This window comes from Sphaerodactylus townsendi, linkage group LG01 (genome assembly GCF_021028975.2).
Source record: "Sphaerodactylus townsendi isolate TG3544 linkage group LG01, MPM_Stown_v2.3, whole genome shotgun sequence".
In the NCBI taxonomy this organism is placed as follows: domain Eukaryota; kingdom Metazoa; phylum Chordata; class Lepidosauria; order Squamata; family Sphaerodactylidae; genus Sphaerodactylus; species Sphaerodactylus townsendi.
Window position 1 is genome coordinate 129,999,281 of NC_059425.1, and position 21,631 is coordinate 130,020,911.

At 40.0% G+C, this 21,631-nt stretch overlaps 1 protein-coding gene across 2 annotated transcripts in view; it reads left to right on the forward strand.

The window, feature by feature from the left end:
* The window catches only part of GPR63 (G protein-coupled receptor 63), a 31,396-nt gene extending 19,848 nt beyond the window's left edge, over positions 1 to 11,548 (forward strand). For both annotated transcript variants that reach the window (XM_048494132.1, XM_048494127.1), the window contains exon 2: positions 6,806 to 11,548. In XM_048494132.1, the coding sequence (XP_048350089.1) occupies positions 6,962 to 8,224 (1,263 nt within the window). In that variant the 5' untranslated portion in view covers positions 6,806 to 6,961 and the 3' untranslated portion in view covers positions 8,225 to 11,548. The remainder of the gene's footprint in view (positions 1 to 6,805) is intronic.
* Positions 11,549 to 21,631: the final 10,083 nt, after the last annotated feature.

The following is a 21,631-nucleotide window of genomic DNA, read 5'->3' on the forward strand; positions in this document are numbered from 1 at the left end:
CATGGAATTTGCTCTTAGGTAGTGGGTAGTGATAGTGAGAAGATGCTATAGAAGAAGGAAGAAGAAAATGAAATTAAAGGTTACTCAGGATAAATTGGTTGAGAAGTATGGAAGCTCTGGGAGGTTACATATTGTGTAGATTCTCCCTGGTTTCTGTCAGAGCTGAATAACTGCTGGAAATCCTATTTATTACAGGTGGCATATATAATATATATATTATATACGGATGGCATACCAAGTCCCATGGCATCTTGCAACAAGGCTGAAGAGTCAGGCTGCAAGAGCAAAGAGTGAATTGAAACTTCTGCTTTAATTAATTAATTTATTTATTATATCATTTTCCACTGAAAGATAAAAGTGCTGTCAGTAGTGTTGTGGCAGGAGAGAAAGTAGCGTAGTACACAATAGTCCCAAATGTCTATGAACATTAAAATTTATTTTTAAGCACAGCCTTCATCAAAACCATTATTCTTTGCGTTAATTAAACATGGTACAGTAATAAAGGAACAGCTATAGTGCCTCAAACAACTATCAGCAAAATTTGCCTTTTTCAAACCATGTCATTCTTTCCTGTTGAAAAAATAGCTGACAGTACGGAAGAGGGCTTTTCAAATTCTGCAGAGAACTCTGCTCACTGTTACTTCAAATGTAATCACAGAGGGGCAGACATTTCAAAGCTAGATTCAGCAAGTAACCCTGAATGTGTATTCATTAGGGAAGAGCAGTTGAGCCTAAGCATTGATGAATGTATGGCAAAAACCTTGAGGTTAACTTGCATGCTTTTTGCGCTCATCTACAGGTGCAGAGGAGGAGGAGAAAATGGCAGTTGCTTGAAAAAGAAATGCAAGAGCTATAAGGTGTGTGTGTTGGGGGAGAGGGAGTGAGGTGGGAAACATAAAACAGAACTTTGTGTGCCTCTCCCTGGGCTACTCCTCAGATCTTCTAAAAAGTCGTGAGGGTGGCTTTATGTTATTTTTTATTTCTGCATTTGAATGGAAGGGAGGGAACAGAACTAGGTAGGTGCTAGGAACCTGCGGAGCAGTATACTGCAAAGAAGGTCCAGGATATGATGGATTATTTCACAACTGTACTTTTATCTTTCAGTGGAAAAGAGTATAGTCAACATTATCTCATTATCACCTGACCACTGTGAGCTCATTTAAGCCATCCTCTTTATATTAATGATCCTGAGGTTTCTCTCAATCATTCTCCAGCTGAAAGGGAAGGGAGCAATGTGTCATCTGCAAGTCGTGTAGGTGACTTCACAGGCTAAATGTAGGATATCTGGCAAGATCTTGGCAGGCCCACAAGACATTCCTCCCATTAGTTTCAAAGACACTCAGGATCATGTGACTTTTACAACGTAGAAAGTGAAGTAAAAAGATTACAAAAGTTCAAGACAGACTTTCTCTTACAAAAAAACCTTTTAAACATCACTTCTCAATCTAAACAGCAAAGTCCAGACCTTACATTCCATCAGCCCCATATATCTTAAACATTTCAAGCTTCTACTTATATAGCTAGTCTTATACAAGCGCAATGTATTTTTTCTCAGAATTCTATCTCTGCTACATCAAGATCAAAAGGAACTGGGTGGAAGCACTATGATGGTTTTATGTCTGCTTAACACTATTATTTCTCTTGGAATCCAAATAAAGACCTACTGGAACTCTCAATTACACTAAGTTTAATGGTTGCAAAAATGATAGTATTGGAAGTATTGGTGTGGAATGCATTCCTATTACAATCCTTTAATATTTTTACAGAATAGTTGGAAATCAGCGGGATCATCATTTTTTTTTCATAGGTGAACATTATTCTATGGCTGAGGCAGATCAAATAAAAGATAAGGAAACTGAATTGAATCCTGGGATGATGAGAAATTCACAGAATATGCAATTGACATTCAAATTTGCCTTGTTCCGATGCCAGTTTTGTGTATATGTTAAGCAGTTCCCTTGATTGCCTTGATAATCTGCTTGCATTCAGAATAGTTTTGCGTATATGCAATGGCTGCTTTCAGAAAAGTGGCTGGCCAGGGAGTTGCTGCATTCTTTCTTTCACAGGCTTACTTGAATTGCGTAGGCCTCTAGGTCATCCCTAGCAGGTTGTGTACCATTTAAAATCTTCTGCTTCTGTTGATTTTTGCAGTTGACTGCATTTATCATACTGGAGCATAACTGACTGGTTTGAACTTGAGCTTGGCATTGCTAGAACAGCATACATCTATTTCATTTAAACATCCACATTCTGCTTTGTGAAATGGCAGGGCTGAAATTCTAAGTATGCCATGCCATGTCCCTAATTTTTGAAGACCTGAGAAAACCAAAGAGGACATGAAGGAAAATTAAGATTTTTTAAAAAAGTTGCGTGGGGCATGAAAATCATGCAGTATATTTGAATCTATTGAAAATTACCAGTATGTGTGTGCAGAGAATTCACAATTCATATCCGATTTATATAGAAGGTCAGGCAGAATGGGCAAGGTTAGGCCATTCTCCTGTACCTCCACTGCCCCGGATTGAAATTTCTCTGCCTGTAAACTGATTTTAAAAAACCAAACATACGAATGAATGATGAGCAATGGGAAGAGTAGTTTGATGCGAGATTAAACATCTAAAACAAAAAAGTAATTCTGACTACTTTTTCAAAGTTGAAGGGTCCTGCTCCCAGTGTGTAAACAAGCTGTGATATAGAGACGGAACAAACTTGATTGAAACAAGTTTGAATTATTAACTTCTGTCAGTGAAATTAGCCATGACCCTGTAATTACAGACTTTTACCTCTTACGATGAAAAACATTGGGATGCTTTCTCCTGTATTTCATCTCTACAAGGGCTAACATTTTACATTTTGTATATTGCTGGAAGGCATCCTGTCTTTTAAGGTCATGCTTGCACACTATAGCTTTCAGTTCAGTAGCAAAGGAACCCCCTTCTATGAAAGTCAGTATCTTGAACCAGTGCTCCTTCTTCTGGTACATGGATAGGATTTTGTAATCCTGTGGTTTGTTGCTCCCTTCCAGGTGCAGTACAATTTGCCACAGAATGAATGCCATAGTTCTGCATGACCCACCTGAGAAAATTGACTTTGCTGCCCAACATATTAGCCACTCTATGCAAAAAGGATAAATATTGGAAACAACAATTTCCATCAGCTGATAGAAAAGCCTCAAGTTATTTACCAAAATATCTTCTTTTGAAAACTCTGAATCCATGATTTTGACACAGATTTCTAGGCCTCTCCCTATCCCTAGTCTTATCCTTGCCATCAACTGAATGAACTGAATTAAACCAAAGGGCTAACTACAATTTAAAATTAAGCTGTACTGGGATAGTTCAAGCTAGCCCAACCTTGGAAGCTAGACAAGATCAACCCAACTTAATACTTGAATGGGAGAATATGAAAGAAGTATAGGGCTGCCAAGCAGTGGCAGGCAGTGAGAAACCACCTCTGTTCAACTCTTGCCTTGAAAACCCTATAGGATTTCCACAACTCAGTTGCAACTTGCCATCAAAGAAAGAAAGAAAAGGCTATTTTGTAGTATTCAGTTTTCTTTTGTTGTTTTGACTGACTTAGTGCCCTTATAAATATATTTCAGAGAGCTGAAGCGTGTCAGGATTTTCCTTGTTTTTTGTTACCTGCCATTTCTAACCTTAAATAATTTGTTCCTGAAATGCTGCCTGTCACATCACTCCCTTGTGGGCTAATGCTGTTACTTTCTGCATTATTTGTCATAGCCTTTTTTGGCCTCCTTGTCAGGCATTTTGAAGCTCAATTAATCCTTGTTGCAACTAAAGGAGCTGAAATGAATTCATTTACCTTTCAGGTCATAGAGTGCATATTAGCATTTTGGGGGCATAAGGAATCATTTTGATTGAAATATACCTAAAATTGGTTGCTTTGTTCCCCTATGTTTATTTCATTGCTGTTGGCCTACTGTTTGTACCCCAGTTAATTATTAACATTAGTGCCTACTGAAATAGCACTAATATCAAATTAAAATGAAGTGGAGAATAGAAGGCAGTATGTGTGAAACAGGTTAATCAGAGCTACCAGTCACTTTAACTGGAAATTAGTTTTTCTAAAGCCAGCTGTACTAGCATTGCTCCTGAGAGGTAGAAAATATTTATTTGATAGTCAAATTGATCTTAGTGGCTGGTAACAACATTACATTACATATTTTAGGTCCAAGAGTACAAGTTCACATTGTTTTGTTCAGCATAAGTAGCAATTCTGGCTACTTTTCATAGCCACTGTTGTGGGTTTCAGTTTTCACTTCACATAAAAGTGTACGGTGCAAGGGTAGACAAAAAAGGTACTCTAACTGCAACTATGAAAAGTTGCCCCAAGGGTGTTATGGGTAGTTGATCTATGTTATTTCTATGCACTCTGTGAATTATCACTGCCATTAGCATTTTACTTCAAGTATACTTGATAGTAAACACCAGTATTGTTGGGAGTCCACATGTATGAATATGCTCACAGATTCAGGTTTCTATCCTTTGTGCATATTTAAGGAAGTGTAGAGTCAAGCACATGTTTCTCTACTTGTCAACATACATTCAGGATATCACTGGATGAACAAGACAAAATATTTGTAATGAAGGTTTAAGTTTATTACACTAATTCCACTAGCTTCAGAACTGAAGATCTCTCTAAGAAGTATGTTTCATATGAGGGAGATGTGAATTTAAGATTTGCGTTTGACTGGTCCAAAAAAACACCTTTGTCATTAATAGGCCAATGATCAAATTTAGAACAACATATTTAATTCTCATTTCATTTCTCATTTTAAACTTTAATGGCATATAAACATATTTAATTATATTTTTTCAAAAATTGGAAACTTTTACAATTGTAGGAACTGTGGTTCAGGGTCATCTTTACAGCTTTACAGAGCAGCATGTTCAGTTTATGGAAGATTCAGTTTCCTCCAACTCATGCTAGTGACTTGGGGAAAGTTCTTTCTCCAGGGCTGTTTTCGCACAGGCAGAAAACAGCGCCCTAGGGATGGTAAAAACACCGTCCCTGGGGCGCTGTTCGCACAGCTGGCGCTGCTGCATCACAGCATCACCATGCTCGCCCCCCTCAAGCGGTGTGAAAACGCTGCTTTCAAAACTCGCTCAATGAGCGAGTTTTTTTTAAAGCAGCGTCTTCCACCTGCTGCCATGTGAACAGCAGCAGGTGGAAGACGGTGTTTTCTCTACGCTGCTTTCCTCCTCTCTTACCTCCTCTTGGCTGCTGCCCCTGTAGAGAAGCTAGGGGGCACACCTCCTGGCCTCCGTCCCTGCAGGCGTCACCATGGCTATGGGGGCGTGTCCCCTGGCCTCTCTACAGCAACGGCAGCCAAGAGGAGGTAAGAGGGGGGGAAAGCTGTGTGCCCCATGCGAAGGCGGTCCCGCAGGCTGCTGGGGCACCGGGGCCGTTTGCAGAATGGCGTGCGAATGGCCCCAGGGGGTACACCGACTGCAATTATGTCGGGGCACTCATGCTTGCTTGCCTGTGGGAAACAGCCCTGGACATTTGTGGTTTTTCCAGACTGTGTGGCCGTGGTCTGGTGGATCTTGTTCCTAACGTTTCGCCTGCATATGTGGCTGGCATCTTCAGAGTATATCTCAGAGGGAAGTCTGCTACATACTTCCCTGTGTGATACACCTCTGAAGGTGCCAGCCACAGATGCAGGCGAAATGTTAGGAACAAGATCCACCAGACCACGGCCATGCAGCCCGGAAAACCCACCAGAACCAGTTGAATCCGGCCATGAAAGCCTTCGACATTTGTGGCTTTGTATTTTCAAATATTCTGCTATGTTGTTCTGAGTGAGGCATGTTCCAAGTGATAATCTTTTACAAAGGAAGTGTTTCCTTCAGCACCTGTCTGTAAGTTAAGGAATTTGGTCCTATGTCTTTCTTTCAACCTGTCCCAAATGCGCTGCTGCCTGAAAAGTGGTCTTGGATGAGACAAGTTATTGAGCTGTGAGAAGGAAATCTTGAGCCCTCTCTAAGCTTACTAGGAGTCCAGCAATGACTTGGCTACTTCCCACTTTTCAAAATGTGTCTACCATACCATGTGATGTAGAAGTGCTCTATAAGAGTATATGTAAGAGTATAAGAGTGTGCCCAGTGACAGCCAACCAGTGTTCAGCAGGAAAGTTCTGGCACTCAACTAAGGAGGTAAAATTCTGGCAACCCTGGATCTGTGACTTTTGGACAACTTGTATGTGGTGAGGTTTACTTTTTTTTTGCTGTTTTTCACTGGCACTTGCGTTTCTTGTTCTATTTGGAGATGCTTACAGTTACAGCATATGATCAATTGTAAAAGCTGAGAAATGCTTCTAAAATGTGGGGAGAACAGAAACCTTTCTGGAGAAAGTGGTTTGGATGAGCTCACTTCTAAATCTGAAATCTCAATGACTGGAAAGCTAGGCACAGAGTCCTCAGAACATGAGATAAGAATTACTGCCAGTTATGCAAGGGTGTGTCTTACTGTATTGGAATATTTGACCCAGTACAAAATGAACTTCTGATCATTCCCAGCCAACATGCTGCATTGTATCCTCCCCTGCTATGTACTTCTGTGTCTAAATGATACTAGTATCAGCACTAGACACCTCTTTGTTCACTGATCTGCTTGACACCAGTAAGGGATGAGAGTATACTTTTATTTGCCACTAGTCTAAACTTCACCGTGTGCAGTTTTTTTTCCTGCCCTTACTTAGTTGGAATATTCCTTAACAATATCAGCAATATCCATGGTAATATGTTCAATTTAAGTTTTTTTTAATTCCTGTTTTCTTTTTCAGAGCAAAACACTGCCATGAAAGATGTGAAGACGTACATTTCTCCTCACAGATATGTAAATTGAAGTTTGTTCCACAGCCTCGGACTGTGACACTGCCCTTAAATACTAAAATGCCTTGAAGTCTATTTATCCCTTGGTGTTCAGTCCTGCTGAAACAATGGTTTTTTCTGCAATGCTGAGGTCGGCTCATTCGAGGACGTTAAATGCGACTTTTATTGTCTACGAAAATGCCTACGTAAATATCACCACTCCTTTTTTCTTGGTTCGTAGTGGCACAACACAGCCACTGAAATATCTTCTGGGTGCCATGGTTACCACTGAGGCAACTACTTTAACAGTCAATGGTGCAGTTGCTCCTACTGTACAACAGCCAGACTTCAAGAGCTTGAGCTTGTCTCTTCAGATCATTCTCTCTGCCGCCATGATATTTATACTTTTGCTTTCTTTCCTTGGTAACTTTGTTGTCTGCCTCATGGTCTATCAGAAGACTGCAATGCGATCTGCTATTAACATTCTCCTAGCAAGCTTAGCTTGTGCCGACATGCTGCTTGCTGTGCTAAACATGCCTTTTGCTCTGATAACTATCATCACCACTCAATGGATTTTTGGGGACATTTTCTGCAGAGTCTCTGCCATGTTTTTCTGGCTATTTGTCATAGAAGGAGTAGCCATTCTGCTTATTATCAGCATCGACAGGTTCCTTATAATAGTTCAGAGGCAGGATAAGCTGAATCCATACCGTGCAAAGATCCTCATTGCCGTCTCATGGGTTACAGCCTTTGTAGTCGCTTTCCCACTATCTGTGGGGAATCCTAGCCTACAGATACCTTCTAAGGCTCCTCAGTGCGTTTTTGGCTACACCACAAACCCCGGCTATCGTGCCTATGTGATATTAGTAGTACTGATTTCTTTTTTCATTCCATTCTTGGTTATGTTGTATTCTTTTATGGGCATCCTCAACACTTTAAGGCACAATGCAGTTCGTATTCATAGCCACCCGGATAGCATATGCCTCAGTCAAGCCAGCAAACTCGGCCTCATGAGTCTCCAGAGACCCTTTCAGATGAACGTCGATATGAGCTTTAAAACTCGTGCCTTCACAACCATATTGATTTTGTTTGTTGTCTTCATAATCTGCTGGGCACCCTTTACCACCTACAGCCTTATTGCCACATTCAACGGCCACTTTTATCACAAGCACAACTTTTTTGAGATAAGCACTTGGCTCCTTTGGCTCTGCTACCTCAAGTCTGCCCTGAATCCACTGATTTACTACTGGAGGATTAAAAAATTTCATGATGCATGCATGGATTTGATGCCCAAGTACTTTAAATATTTGCCACAACTACCTGGTCACACCAGAAGACGCATACGGCCAAGTGCTATCTATGTGTGCGGGGAGCACCGGTCTGTAGTGTAGAACTTTCAACAATTGGACATTATTGTTTTATGATGTATGCTTATTTTGTTTCATTTTTTCCCCTTACATATAAGGCATCTTCAGCTGCCATATTTATAACCTTAGTATGTGTTCCAGTTTCATGCAATTTCAAGAAGGTGATCACAGTTGCTACCGGAGTATGACTAAACAAAGTTTTGGCCACAAGCCAAAGAAACTACATGTGCCTGGGGAAGAATCCTGTGTGCAGCCAGAGTGTTCTTTCTTTTGAAAAGTTTGTTGTAGCAGTTCTTGCTGCCAAAGAGGCAAGCTACCATTTAGTAAAAAAAAAAAAATCAGCTTTCCTCTTCTTCTGTTGCACCTGCTGCAGTGAAATCCTCAAATAAACTGCTGATGTAAGGGAAATGTCATTTCTGCCCATTCCATCTTACTGATGCAGACCCCTTCTCCCGGTTTTTCCATCATGCCATTCCTGAGGATCCCCTGTCTCACTGGAAACGTTTCAGGGGATAAGCGGGCTGCAGCAGGGGTGGATGAAGGCAAGGAAGTTCGCTGCTATTCATGGATATGCCCTCCATTAGCAGAAAATTTATTCTGTATCCAGCCCTAAATAATTCTCCCTTGTGTTCACGTGTGAAGCTTTCTGTAGGTTGTGGCCACTACCTCCAGGGTTTTGTGCTGGGGCAGGAAAAACCCATTTTGAATATTTGTCAGGTTTGTGCTAAAGACTGCAGATTCATTTCATAGTAGAAGTTTTTAATGCTGCTATTTTACAGTGAATTTAGCTGAACATTTTTTTTATAAATGTCACTGCTTTATGCCAACGTAGTAGAGCCAAAAACTATTTAATTTTAATGTCATTTTCAAAAGTTTTACTCATATTAAAATAGAGTCTGTTATATTTGTGCACTTTAAATTAAATACTGGGGGAGGGGGAAGGATTTAGGGAGTGAGTTTATTTGTTTTGAACTTTTGTAGCGTTTTAATGTTTAAACTTGATAACAAATGTTATTTTCAGGAAAGCAGATTTACAATCTCTGTTGGGGCTATGGAGTTTACTTGAATTTCAGGTGTATCCTGTGTATGTCTCTATACATGAGGGTTTATATATGGATGTTCTGTGCAGTCCACAGTATATTTAGAATGTGGAGGTCCTATGGAAATGGCAACAGATTAAGCTCATAGGTAAATGCTTTGAATTTCCATTAGATTTAAGTGTTTCACAATTCAGTTTCTGTCTTGTTATTTTAAATGGGATGTAAGCATGGCTTACATTTCTGTGATTGTACCTATTCTAGGCCAATGTGAATTGATGCTGTATTTATTTTTTAAGTTACAAACTAGGATCCAAAGATCTATTTAAGTTATAACGAAGCTCTGGCCATACCTAGTGGAATTTTTTTTTTACTTCCTAGTCCTAAACGCTTTTCCCAGTCTTGATTTCTTTTTAAAATATTCCACATTCAAGTGAGTATTTTTGTATGACAAGGAAAGGACAGTTGTTTTAAGCAGCTTAAATCTAGGTTGTGAAACTAATTGTGATATTTGGATCCAAGCTAAAATACAAAAGAAATAGAAAAAAAATATTAACTTTTACTTACAAAGTGGTCTTGTTCCTACAAAGCAGAAGTATAAACTTTTTGAAATTTGTAACAAATTGATTAATGCACAGGTTTCTTCATTAAGAACTTTTTTTGGAAGAAGGAACTGGGCCGAGGAGTCTGGTATGGTGAAAGTAAAGAGGATTTTCTGCTTCTTTTCATATTCCCAAGAGATTAATATGGTATCTCATTTCTGTCATGGATCAGATTGAGCAGACTTTCACCTTCTTTCTTCAAAGTCAGTTGGGGGATGGGGAACACATTAATCATCTGCTTTGTTTGGTTTGCCTGGAAAGCTTCTGTTGCTGTTTGAGAGAATTAAGAAACGTTTTGATCTGTATACCTGCAATCTGATAAATGAAGTTTAGCAATGTGGGGGAAAAAAACAAACCACATTAAAGTAAGTCTGTTGCAGTTCATGATAGGCCTAGATGACAACTTCCTTTAAAGCATTGTTTTGAGTTCTGGAATAGTAGCATAATAGACCTGTTTTATGGGCAGAGGAAAAGCAAGATATCTTGTGGTATTTTGTTTGTTAGTTTTAAATCATGATAAAGTAAATCCTCATAGACTTCCACTTAATTGAGAAAAAGAGTTATTCAGAGCTGCCTATGACAGTTAGTTGAATGCTATTAAAATATACCAGTTTTAAACTGAGCACCCTGCCATTGCTGTCAGCCACCAATACCAGTGTTCCATTTTCCAGAGGAATGTGGCATCAATGCAATTAGCAACAACAACAACAGAAAACACACATTCAGATGCTGTTGGTCCAGGGCTTTGGGCCCAAAAACTGGCCATTCCCTAGATTGGGGAAAAATTCAAAATCATTTTGAAAAGGTATTTGACCAAATAACAATTTAATATGTCATATGCTATAGAGTTTAAGTATTGTGACCAAATTGAGCCCAAGAAACGTGTAGGCATAGGCCTTGACATAATTTCAAGGTAAATTTCCTGCATTTATTCTGAAACAGTTTATCTCAGGAAGTTTTCTTTGAGCATGTAGGCTTAGGCAGGGAGGCTGTGTAACCATAGGTACTCTTAATATTCTGGGAGAAAAGCACCTCCTTGCCCATTGTGGAGGGCAAAGCAGGGCCGTGTTTGTGTGGTGTAAGTAAAATCTGGTGCAAAAGGTGACAATCCCAGAGGTGTAGTTGCCCTCCCTCCTTAGTGACCTGGAAGAATTTAGAGACTGTCTGGTAAAGAAGTGGTTGGGGAAGGGGGTTATACAGAGCTTCTAGTAGTCAGATGTTTGAGCCACTGTTCATAATTATTCTCTGGCTTTTATAGTCCACATACTGTAGTTTTCCTTCATTGTGCTGGCTTTGGAAGAGGCAAATGTAAAGACACCCCCTCAGTGCAGTCCTAAGCAGAGGTACACCTAAGTCCATAGGCCTAAAACTGTTTAGGATTGCACTGCTTGTGTCTCAGTAAAGCAATTTAATTTGAACCATGTAATTCTAGAACATTGGCTGTGTTGCTTTTTAATATACTATTTTAGTTCAGTGCCTTCTTGTTTCGGGATGTGCGTCTGTATGCTGTTAGACTGGGGAAGCTTTTCACTCACTTGTGGCCCACATCCAGTTTTTCAGGAATAAATTGTATGTTCTTCTGTAAGTAATATTGAGATTTAAAAGTGGAAATGAAATCACTTTATTAAGGCTGGAGAAAGACTAGAAGACTTTGTTTCTTTTTCATATATATTTTGCTTGAAATTGTATGAGGTATTTCCTCTTTACCACTAAGAAACAAACAAACAAAAGCTTGCTGTGTGGAAGATCAAATTAAATGTGATTTTATATTTATTGTTATTGCAACAGGTTAGGCAGTGCTGTCACATTTGTTGTACAAACATGTTGCTAGAAGCAGTTCTCTTGGAATTCTTGAGTGACATTGTACATGCCTTGAACGATTTTACTATTTTTATTTTTGTTTCTTTATAGGTTTTTTATTTTAAAAAAGCTGGCTTTATGCTCTAAATAACAGGCACAGATTGGTATTCTTTCTGTTGTTGATGTTTGCTATTTGCAGTTCTTGCCCTGTTGCCTGCCCATAAAGATGTGTTTATTTTTGTTATATGAAAACAAACCACCAGAGTATATAAATTTGTTGCAGGCGAAAAACTCACTAATTTATTCAGTGTGCTTTAGAACACGGACTTCTTTTTTAAAACTTTTTTTTAACATAAAAGCAGTACATAAGGACATCTCAAATGTATACTTTTAACCAAGTTGAATTGCTTTCTGTGTACATATAATTTCCATAGGAAAAAAACTGAGGAAACAATGGGAAAAAAGAACTATTTTGCAGTCCAGAAGGTGTCTGCTGCCACTAACAAATTATGTCTATACTTGAAAAGTTGACCTATTAAAAATGTTTTAATAACAATTTCAGTTTTTGTGTACTGTGTGCAAAATTCTAATCTTTAAATTTAGAAATGAAATGATTCAGACATATTTGGTGGATTGGGTTCAAAAGAGGAAATTTACATATTGCTTCTAGAGAGGGGAAAGGAAAAAAGGCACATGCCACTTTCTGACAATATCCATTTGGTCTTCCTAAATGTTTAGAATGGGATCTTTTTTCCTCAGCATTATGGGCCATTTCACACATATGAAAAATGTTTTGTTCTGTACCATCCTGTTAACAAGTGGAAGAACCAGTTTACAAACAAGAACATCTTATTGATGAGGACCACTTCTTAGCAGTCTTACATGTTACTCTCCCAGGCTCCATCGAGCTCTACTGAGGAAAAGTCTGATTTATCTGTGAAATGTTTATTCTTCTCTCATCCAAAGAGCTTTGGGTGGTGTCCATAGTTTACTTCTCCTTTACTGCATAACAACTCTGAGAAGAAGAATTTGGATTTATACCCCCCTTTTCTCAACCATAAAGAATCTCACAGATGCTTACAAACTCCTTCCCTTCTTCTCCCTACAGCAGATGCCTTATGAGGTAGGTGGGACTGAGAGAGTTCTGAAAGAACGTTGACTAGCTCAAGGTCACCCAGCAGGCTTCATGTGCAGGAATGGGGAAACAAAACTGGTTCACCAGATTGAACTCTACTTCTCATGTGGATGAGTGGGGAATCAAACCCAGTTCTCCAGTTTAGAGTCCCCTCCACTACACTACGTTGGCTCTAGGTCAAGGTAGATTAGGCTGAGACAGTGAGCTATCTAAGGTGTCTCTTTGAACTCCATGAAACTCTACAGTCTTAATCAAACACACTTATCACTGCATTGAATCTCAGGTACATATTTTGTGTCTCTATTTTTCCTGTAAACAGGCTTTAATTCCCAGCTAAGTCAAGGAAGTGGTGTGTGGTCATTAAACCACAGTTACATTTTGCAGTTGAACTGCACAGACTTGAGCCATATTGAATTTGAGCCATATTGAACTTACAAATTTGACCTGCTTTCCCTTTCCACTGCAGACCCCTATCATGTCATTCCCCTGACCCCAAGAAGAGACCAGTGAACTGCAGTGGGAGTGTGAAAGCAGGAAATTTTGTTTGGATTTAATCTCACTTCTAGAGAGCCAGTTGTGCATGCATGATGTCACAGATAGCTTTCCACCAGATGCTTGGTAGAAGGCTAGAGGGCACTTATAAAGAGCTGTTCATAGATAATGGTGTCTTACAACATGGTAACAGTGATCTGTATATCAGAACAAATGGTTGCATCTACTGGGCTGCGCCATACTGAACCACCATTATATTTTATGGACCTTTGGACTATCCTCAAAGTAGAAAATCCTTTTCTCCTAAAATAGATATGTTTCTATAGTAAAGTTTGAGATAAACAAAACATATGCCAGAAGCACATCTTGGATGATTTATTTTCCCACAAGACCCTGACCTTTGTGGTTGACTCACCTTTCTCCAGATAAGTAATACATTTTTCTACTTAGTACTGAGGAATGGGGGGAGTATGGAGATGAAAGATAAGGCTGATATAATAGTAATTTGCTGCAGATAAGACAGTTTACGTTGGGGGGTAGCCGGCTTGATTGGAAATAGGATGAACACTACAAAATATAACAAATGAGCAAGCTTAAAGTATAAGTAGTATAGGCCTTTCCCACACAAGCCACTTACAATGTTTCCAGGATAATGAAACATTTGGACTTCTCACGTGCCCCCCACCCCCAATTTGGTTCCTGGAAATGTTTCCAAGCAGCTTTCCCCCCTTTGTTTCTGAAAACACTTTGGCTGCATTGTTTTTCACTGAAAAAAATTCCAAACTAGCTTCCTTCACACTGCAATCATACTTAAAATGATTTTTCTTTCCCATTGAATTGGCAGGCCATTATCCACCACCACCCCTCCGGCGTGGTTGTCCAATCTCCCCTTCAGTGTTTGCTGTGCCACTTTTTGGGTCCCTGACATTTTCACTCATCCCGCACTGTTAATTTCTAGTTCCTTCTCTCCCCCCCCCCCTTTTTTTTGGATTATCAAATGAGCAATGCTGTGGATTTTTTGTGTGAAAAAAGCAAAACAAAAAATAAAGGTTGCCAGGAAACAATGTTTGGAGAAGGTGAGTGCAGATATACTTGGTTGTAAACAATGAGACTGAAAACACTTTGGGGTAGTTGTGGTGTGCAGAAAAGGCCATCGTAAGTAATGTACCAATGGTATTTCACTGATCGTCAAAGAGACTAATCACTCATACAATATTTTGTCAGAGAATATGTGGTATGGGAAAACACTTAAAATGGAATCCTTGGGAATAATTGGGATTGTTAAAGTGTATTTTAGGTACTCTTCTAGGTATGGATTTTAAATACACCATAACTAGCACCTTCATGAAGAACAATGTCATTTTTATTCTCTTCCATACCTTTCTATAGAAAAATTAAAGCACAATTAATACTTCTTCCCTTTCTCCCTCTAAATAAGTAGGCCATGTGTTTCTATAGATACTGACTTTTCCTCTTGGATATCACCAGTGTAATGTAATGGTTAAAATGTTAGTCTAGGGGTTGGAAGGTCTGGTTTGTCTTCCTCCCACAGTCTCGCTCTGTACGCTACCTTTTTATTAGTTGCTTGATTTGTCTACATACTATACAGCCACTTCTGTGCTAATTATGTCAGGACCAATTGCTGCTGTGTGACTAGCTACCTTATGATTTGTGTAATGTCTTAATACCCCTGGCCATGGCTAGTATATGGATGGGAGAGTTCCAAGGAATGCCAAGGTTGTGACGTGAGGCAGGCAATGGCAAAATATCCCTGAACATGTCTTGTCTTGAAAACCCTATGGGTCATGATAAATCAGCTGTGAAGTTGAGGGAAAAAAGTTTAGATTTAGTTTCAGGGAATAGCATTTTTGCAGACCTTAGTTTGAACCCCTTACTTTTTGTGTCAGCATCAGTTAAAATGGCTACAGAATTATTTGCACTGTATCACTGGTTTAGAGACTCCTGTGCTTGTGCACATTTACATGATAAATTGAGGCAGTTGTATTAATTTGTTTGGTCATGTAGAGGTGAAGACAGCTCTTGTTGCTGTTGGTTGTGGAAGGTTGATTCTACACTGATTCCAATAAGCACCCTCGTAGGAATTCATTATTTTGAAACCCGTGCCTAATAAGAGATGTTTTGTGGTTTTGAAGTTCCAACTAATTTCCATGAAGACCATCATCACTAAGCAACAGATTCTGTTTGGTGTCTCTTGAGGGCAAAGGCTAAAATGCCTACTTAATATGAAACACAGCTAAGGAGCAAGTGATTAGAAGAGTACAGTAAGCCAAGTTATTGCAACAGAAGTACAATATTTGTGAGGTACAACTTTTGTGAATTTGGGTTGACTGAGAACAAGTCCAAGGGTTAAGTAATGCTGAGCACTGTTAGAAGAATGGAAGTGGGGCATGGAGGATTGAAATAAACTGAGTCTGTAAGCCAGAGGAATCTGAAAAGACAATCTGCAGACAAAGAACTGAATGAGAACAAAATAATATGAGAAGAAAGAATCTGAAGAAAGGTGCAGTGGAGGTTTCAAAGGGTTAAAGAAAGACCAGCAAGTCAATGAAAATGTTCCATAGCTTAATTAGCAAAATGAAAGTACACTAGGAACACACGACAAAACAGAGCTGCTATGTCCTAAGTTTCTATACAAAGATCTGTTGTACCATGTATGAAATGAGTGCCTGTGCATGGCAACAAGACTATTCGACAAAGGGGTGATGCTTGCAGAACAAGGTGCATTGCCTTTCATAAGCACAGTGTCCAAAAACACAAATACCTATTTTCATAGGTGTAGCATCAATTAAGCATGGCACAGTCAAGTTTACAGTGTGCACCAATAAACACAGCTGGGTCCACCCACCATATTGTGCCATTTTTTTCTTTGCTCCTGCTACTTCTGGCAGCATGTCCTACCCATTCCAGCAAGAAGACAGATGGATGAGACATCAGTGCATTTGCCAAATCAAACCAAGAGGCATGGTTACTGTAGCTACCAGAGTCTAGTATTACATTCATCCCCACACTTTCCATCCAAACCTTACCCTGCCTGAAATAGCCATACTACCCCCATTCTTTAAACATTAGGCAAATGACAGAATCTTACTGGTATATTCCACATAATCTATGTGTGTAAGGCATAGAAAAAAGTTTTTAGTAAATGCATATTACTTTAATAAATTAAATTGCTATACTCAAACAGCAACTGCCTTGGTTTTCATTTTCCAAATTATGACCAGTAGTGATTTCCTCCTGACGTTTTCCTTTTAACTCTGCAAATCAGTCATGCAGTGAATTGTTCACACAATCTGTCGACTGGATGAATGAACCTTCTGCAGTCAGCCATTCTACATAAGAATGCTAAATATAGTCTGTGCCACAGAACACCATGAGCCTGAAATATTCTGAAATCAGAGCTATTTGTACCTAGCACTGTGCTAAATAAGGTGGAAGCAATGCTGACAAATCTCTGTGAAGTATTATTTATATCTAGCTGATTCCTACAGGGTGCCATGAAAGTTGAATGTCTAGATGACCTTTAGAAAATGTAACAAGCTGTCATCACAACTGGCACTAATTGACAGTCTCAACAGGCTGGTTTGTCTGAGTTTGAGCACTCAACAATCCAATTAGCCCTGGATTACAAGTCAAAATAAATGGACATGGACATTGGAAAGGCTTTGAAAGTTTCTTTATCCACTGCTTCCTTCAGTTATTCTGTGCCAATTTCAAAATTAGTCAACACTAAACACTACAACAATCCCTGACAGAACTGTAGAGATTTATGCCCCACTATAAAACTAGATTTGAGTCCAGTAGCATTTTAGACAAGATTTGAAGGGTATAAATTTTGACTCTTGAAATTTGCAACCTGGAAATCTTGCTGGTCTCTTGAGTCCAGTAGCACATCTACTTCTTTTATTGCAAACCCACTTGAATCTATGCGCCACTGAAAGGGTTAAGTTACAATAACATGGGCTTGAGAAAATACATAATTCAATCCAGTGGCTCCCAGTGGAATTTTGGATCATCTTCAAGGTGTTGGTGTTGACCTTTAAGGCCCTCTGTGGCATGGGGCCCTCATACCTTCGTGACCTTCTTACCCCATATGTCCCAATTAGGCCTCTGCGTTCTGCAGAGGAAAATTTACTGGTAGTCCCCGGCCCCTCAATGATGCGGCCACTAGCCTCTACCTGGGCCAGGGCTTTTATGGCCATGGCCCCTGCCTGATGGAACACCCTTCCTCCAGCTGTTAGGGCCCTGCAGGACCTTGGTGAGTTCCACAGGGCCTGTAAAACTGAGTTGTTTCACCGGGCTTTTGGGGAGGCTAGCCGCGGATTGCCTGCCCCCTCCTGGTGCCCCCTGTGTACCATCTGTTTGCACCAACTTCAGCAATTTGCCAGTTGCCTCCCAGGTATGGGACCGGACGCTGCCGACAAATAGAGTATTATGATGCTGCTACATTGTTTTTAAGGGATTTTAATGCATTATTCTAATATTTTCTGTATTATGTTGTACACTGTTCTGTTTTCTGGTTTTTTTGTACACTGCCTGGAGCCCTTCAGGGACAGGCAGTATATGAAATACAATCCTCCTCCTTCTCCTTCTCCTTCTCCTGCTCCTCCCCCTCCTCCTCTTCATATATGGCCAATGGCAGCTAAAAAGTCATGTCCTGCTGTAGACTAGCATGATCCTATAACTGATCAATGAGAGTTAGGAGATCAGCAATCTTGCCCTTTTATATTAGGTAAAAGGGCCTATATGGTTATACTTACTGATGCTCAACAGGATGCTATAATGCTGCATGGTTAGACCATTCAGTATCAGATCTTTGCAATACTCATAGGAGTGGTTCAACTATTGGCATAAGGCCATCAACTGGTAGCCAGGCTCTCAAGCTTTAGCCATAGTGATCTGTGAGTTGGGGAACATTTATCAAATTGGATCATCACTTATGGTGAATTTTTACAAGTCAGTTTTTCATATGTAAATTCTTCAAGAGTTCACTCTCACACATTCCCGACAGCCAAGAAATATTAAACAAGCCACTTGAGCTGGGAAAGTCATTGGTTCCAGATTCATGCATAACGCAGAATGCCTAAAGAAAGGTTGACAGACACTTGCCAATCTCTTTCGTGAAAAGCCCAAAGGGACAACAATTTATAACCTGTCTAGGCAATCCACCGCTGAATATATGTTTTGGAAGTTCTTTACTAATGTGCAATATCATGTTTAATAATTTAAATAAGTTTATTTATCCCCAGAATACATAGTGAAAATTTGCTTTGCTTCCCCGTCTTGGCATTCTTTTCAGTATTTAGAAACTGTGAACATTCTGCCCTACTTCAGTCTTTTTATCTAGGCCAGGGGTAGGGAACCTGCGGCTCTCCAGATGTTCAGGAACTACAATTCCCATCAGCCCCTACCAGCATGGCCAATTGGCCATGCTGACAGAGGCTGATGGGAATTGTAGTTCCTGAACATCTGGAGAGCCGCAGGTTCCCTACCCCTGATCTAGGCTCACAGTTTCCAATTTTGTTCTGGTGAATCATCAGGATCCTTAATGAGAAGGCTGGGTACTGAAGACTGCATTTTCTAAAGGACACCCCATTCATATAATTTCAATAACACATTTCCTCTGAGGTGCACAGCTGCTAGTGATTACATCGGACATGTCCATGTGTGGTGATAGCGAAGGCCAGCAATGCATCTTAACTCAATATGATACATGGAGAGATGTGGAGAAATTCCTTGTAAGTTGATGTGAAATGGTTTTTTTTTAAGAGCACAAAGTTTACAAACCAGTGCCTTCTTTCCTTCTAAACAATTCTCCCATCTTTTGTCTCAGTCTGAACTGTGTGGTTGGATGAGCTGTAGGCAGAGAGTTTTAGCATTCCCCCATGTAAAAATTTTTTGCAAATGAAAAAGCATATTAGAATGAATGGTTCTATCCCAGTTCTTTGCATACTGTACTATGCAAAGAAGTGTCCCACTGAAAGCGAATAATTAATGTAGAGAAATCTGAAAAATATTCTCCCTCCCACTGTATTTTATAGTGGTACACTACATTCTTCCAAATCAAGGCAAGACAAAAATCCTTTCCATTTGGCTGGATTATTGAATTGAGTCATGGCTCAGTTGTTTTTAAAAAGTCATATTAAAAGGCTAAAAAAGGGAAGGGAATACTGAAGCTGAATGTCACCATTTAGCAGGTGACTCTCTGCAAGGTGCTTTTATCCATGCTGAATAATACCCTTTCAATGCCGTTTGCAACTGGATTTTAATGTGTGAAATGGCAAAATCCACTTGTAAATGATCACAGAAGTACATTGGTAAATGGATTCAAAGAGTATTACTTAGAATCTCAAACATCATCTGGAATGGCTTTGAGTTTTCATACGGAGACTCTACCTGCAGTTACCACACTATTTTCCATTTAAGTCGGGTCAAAGGATATTTTTCTTTGCCCTCGATTAAAAAGGAAAGCTTCAGGAACCCCATGCTCACAAAGACTGTGTGGAAGCTCTCAAATAAAGCACTAATACTATGTGCTACATGAAGAGAAACATCCATGCAGAAACAGTCCTAGCAACCCAAGCTCCCTTGGCGCGCCATACAGTTATAATCAACCCTCAAAAACTTGCCTGCTCACTTTCTTCCTGGTAAGAGTACATGCTGTTCCTTCCCAGTGTTGTTTAAGAGAAATTTTGCCCAGTGTATGAGAATGAAGGGCCTCTCCGTGAGGCACGAGGATTCAGGATCACTCAGCGCAGCAATGATTTTGAAAGCTTGGCATTCCAATCCTGGCACAGTGAACATCAGATTTCACTGAGCTGTATGTGGAGAAATGCCTTCCACCAATTAATTTACCCTAAGGTTTCAATTGTTGTAACTGGTGTTGAAGATGGGCCGTCAAGCTCCAAGCACAGAGCTTTTGATTATGATGACAAGTCTGGCCAAAGTAGGACGATGGCTTTGTATCTCACATTCTACTACCAATTCAGGCCTAAAAGAGAGAGAGTCCGCTTAGCACCAAATGGCTAGAATGCAAAGTCTCCCTTTGGGGCAGAAAAAAACAATACGCTCATCTCAAAAGAGGAAGAAAGACTGAGGTTATTTAAGCTCAAGGAAGAATTGTGTAACAGACTTCCCTCTGAGATACACCTCTGAAGATGCCAGCCACAGATACAGGCGAAACGTTAGGAACAAGATCCACCAGACCACGGCCACACAGCCCAGAAAACCCAACACAACCAGTTGAATCCAGCCGTAAAAGCCTTTGACAATACATCAAGGAAGAAGCTCTCTTTTTACATCTTGCTCTTAATTTGGAAGCATGAGCCATGCATACTAAGGCCCTTTCCGCACAGGCCAAATACGGCGCCCTGGGACGGCAAAAACGCCGTCCCCAGGGAGCTGTTCGCACAGGAGGCGCTGCTGAAATGCAGCAGCGCCGACCTGGCTCCCCTCCACCTCCCCCAGAGTGGCGTCAGGCCGCCTCCAAAAACCTCCCTCCTGGAGGGAGGTTTTTGGAAAACAGCGTGTTCCCGCCGGTGCGGTGCAAACGGCACCACCGGGAACACGCTGTTTTACCCGTTCCCCCCCCCACTCACCTCGTCGTCCTGCGTCGCTCTACTGGACTGCTGTTGCTCAGCCTGAAATGATTGGAATGTCATGTACATGTGTAATATTTATATTACAGAGCCCTTCGGAGGTGGGTGGTTAATTAAATCTAATAAATCATCATTATCATCATCATCATCATTAATTTAGCTTTATTTAATTTTATATTTTAAGTGCTCTAAGTCTGATCTCTGGAAAATGTTATATGGAGTGGCCATTTGGATTACTAGATTTGATAACTCCATTGATCAATCTCTTGAAGATTTTCTTCAGAAAATTATTGGTGCTCCAATGTCATAGTTATTCTTTAGTGGTTGTTTGACTGAAATTTAGTCTTGGATCAGTGGAATACCACCTTTACATGAAAGTTCTGTTTTTGAGGGAATTTTCTGATGTATTTTGTATATTTTCTAAATTTTCTGTATATTCCAATAGCCATGTTTCACAATGGAGACTCAATACTGGATCTCAACCCCATATTTTGCAACTATCCCTTGTATTTTTGTTGTTTATTGGCCTCCAGGTTGCAAGGTGATTTCTTGACAGAGCATTGGAGGCCTTCATCAGCCAGTCCTTTCTAGGGTTCACAGAGTGTATTCTAACTTATTTTTTTGGTATTGTGCTTTCTCCTACATGTCCATCTTACTTTGTCAATCAACTGCCCCTAAAAAGCAAAGGTATTTTATTTTGATTGGGTTGAATATTTCTCCTCCACTTTTATACTAGAGCAGTTTATTCA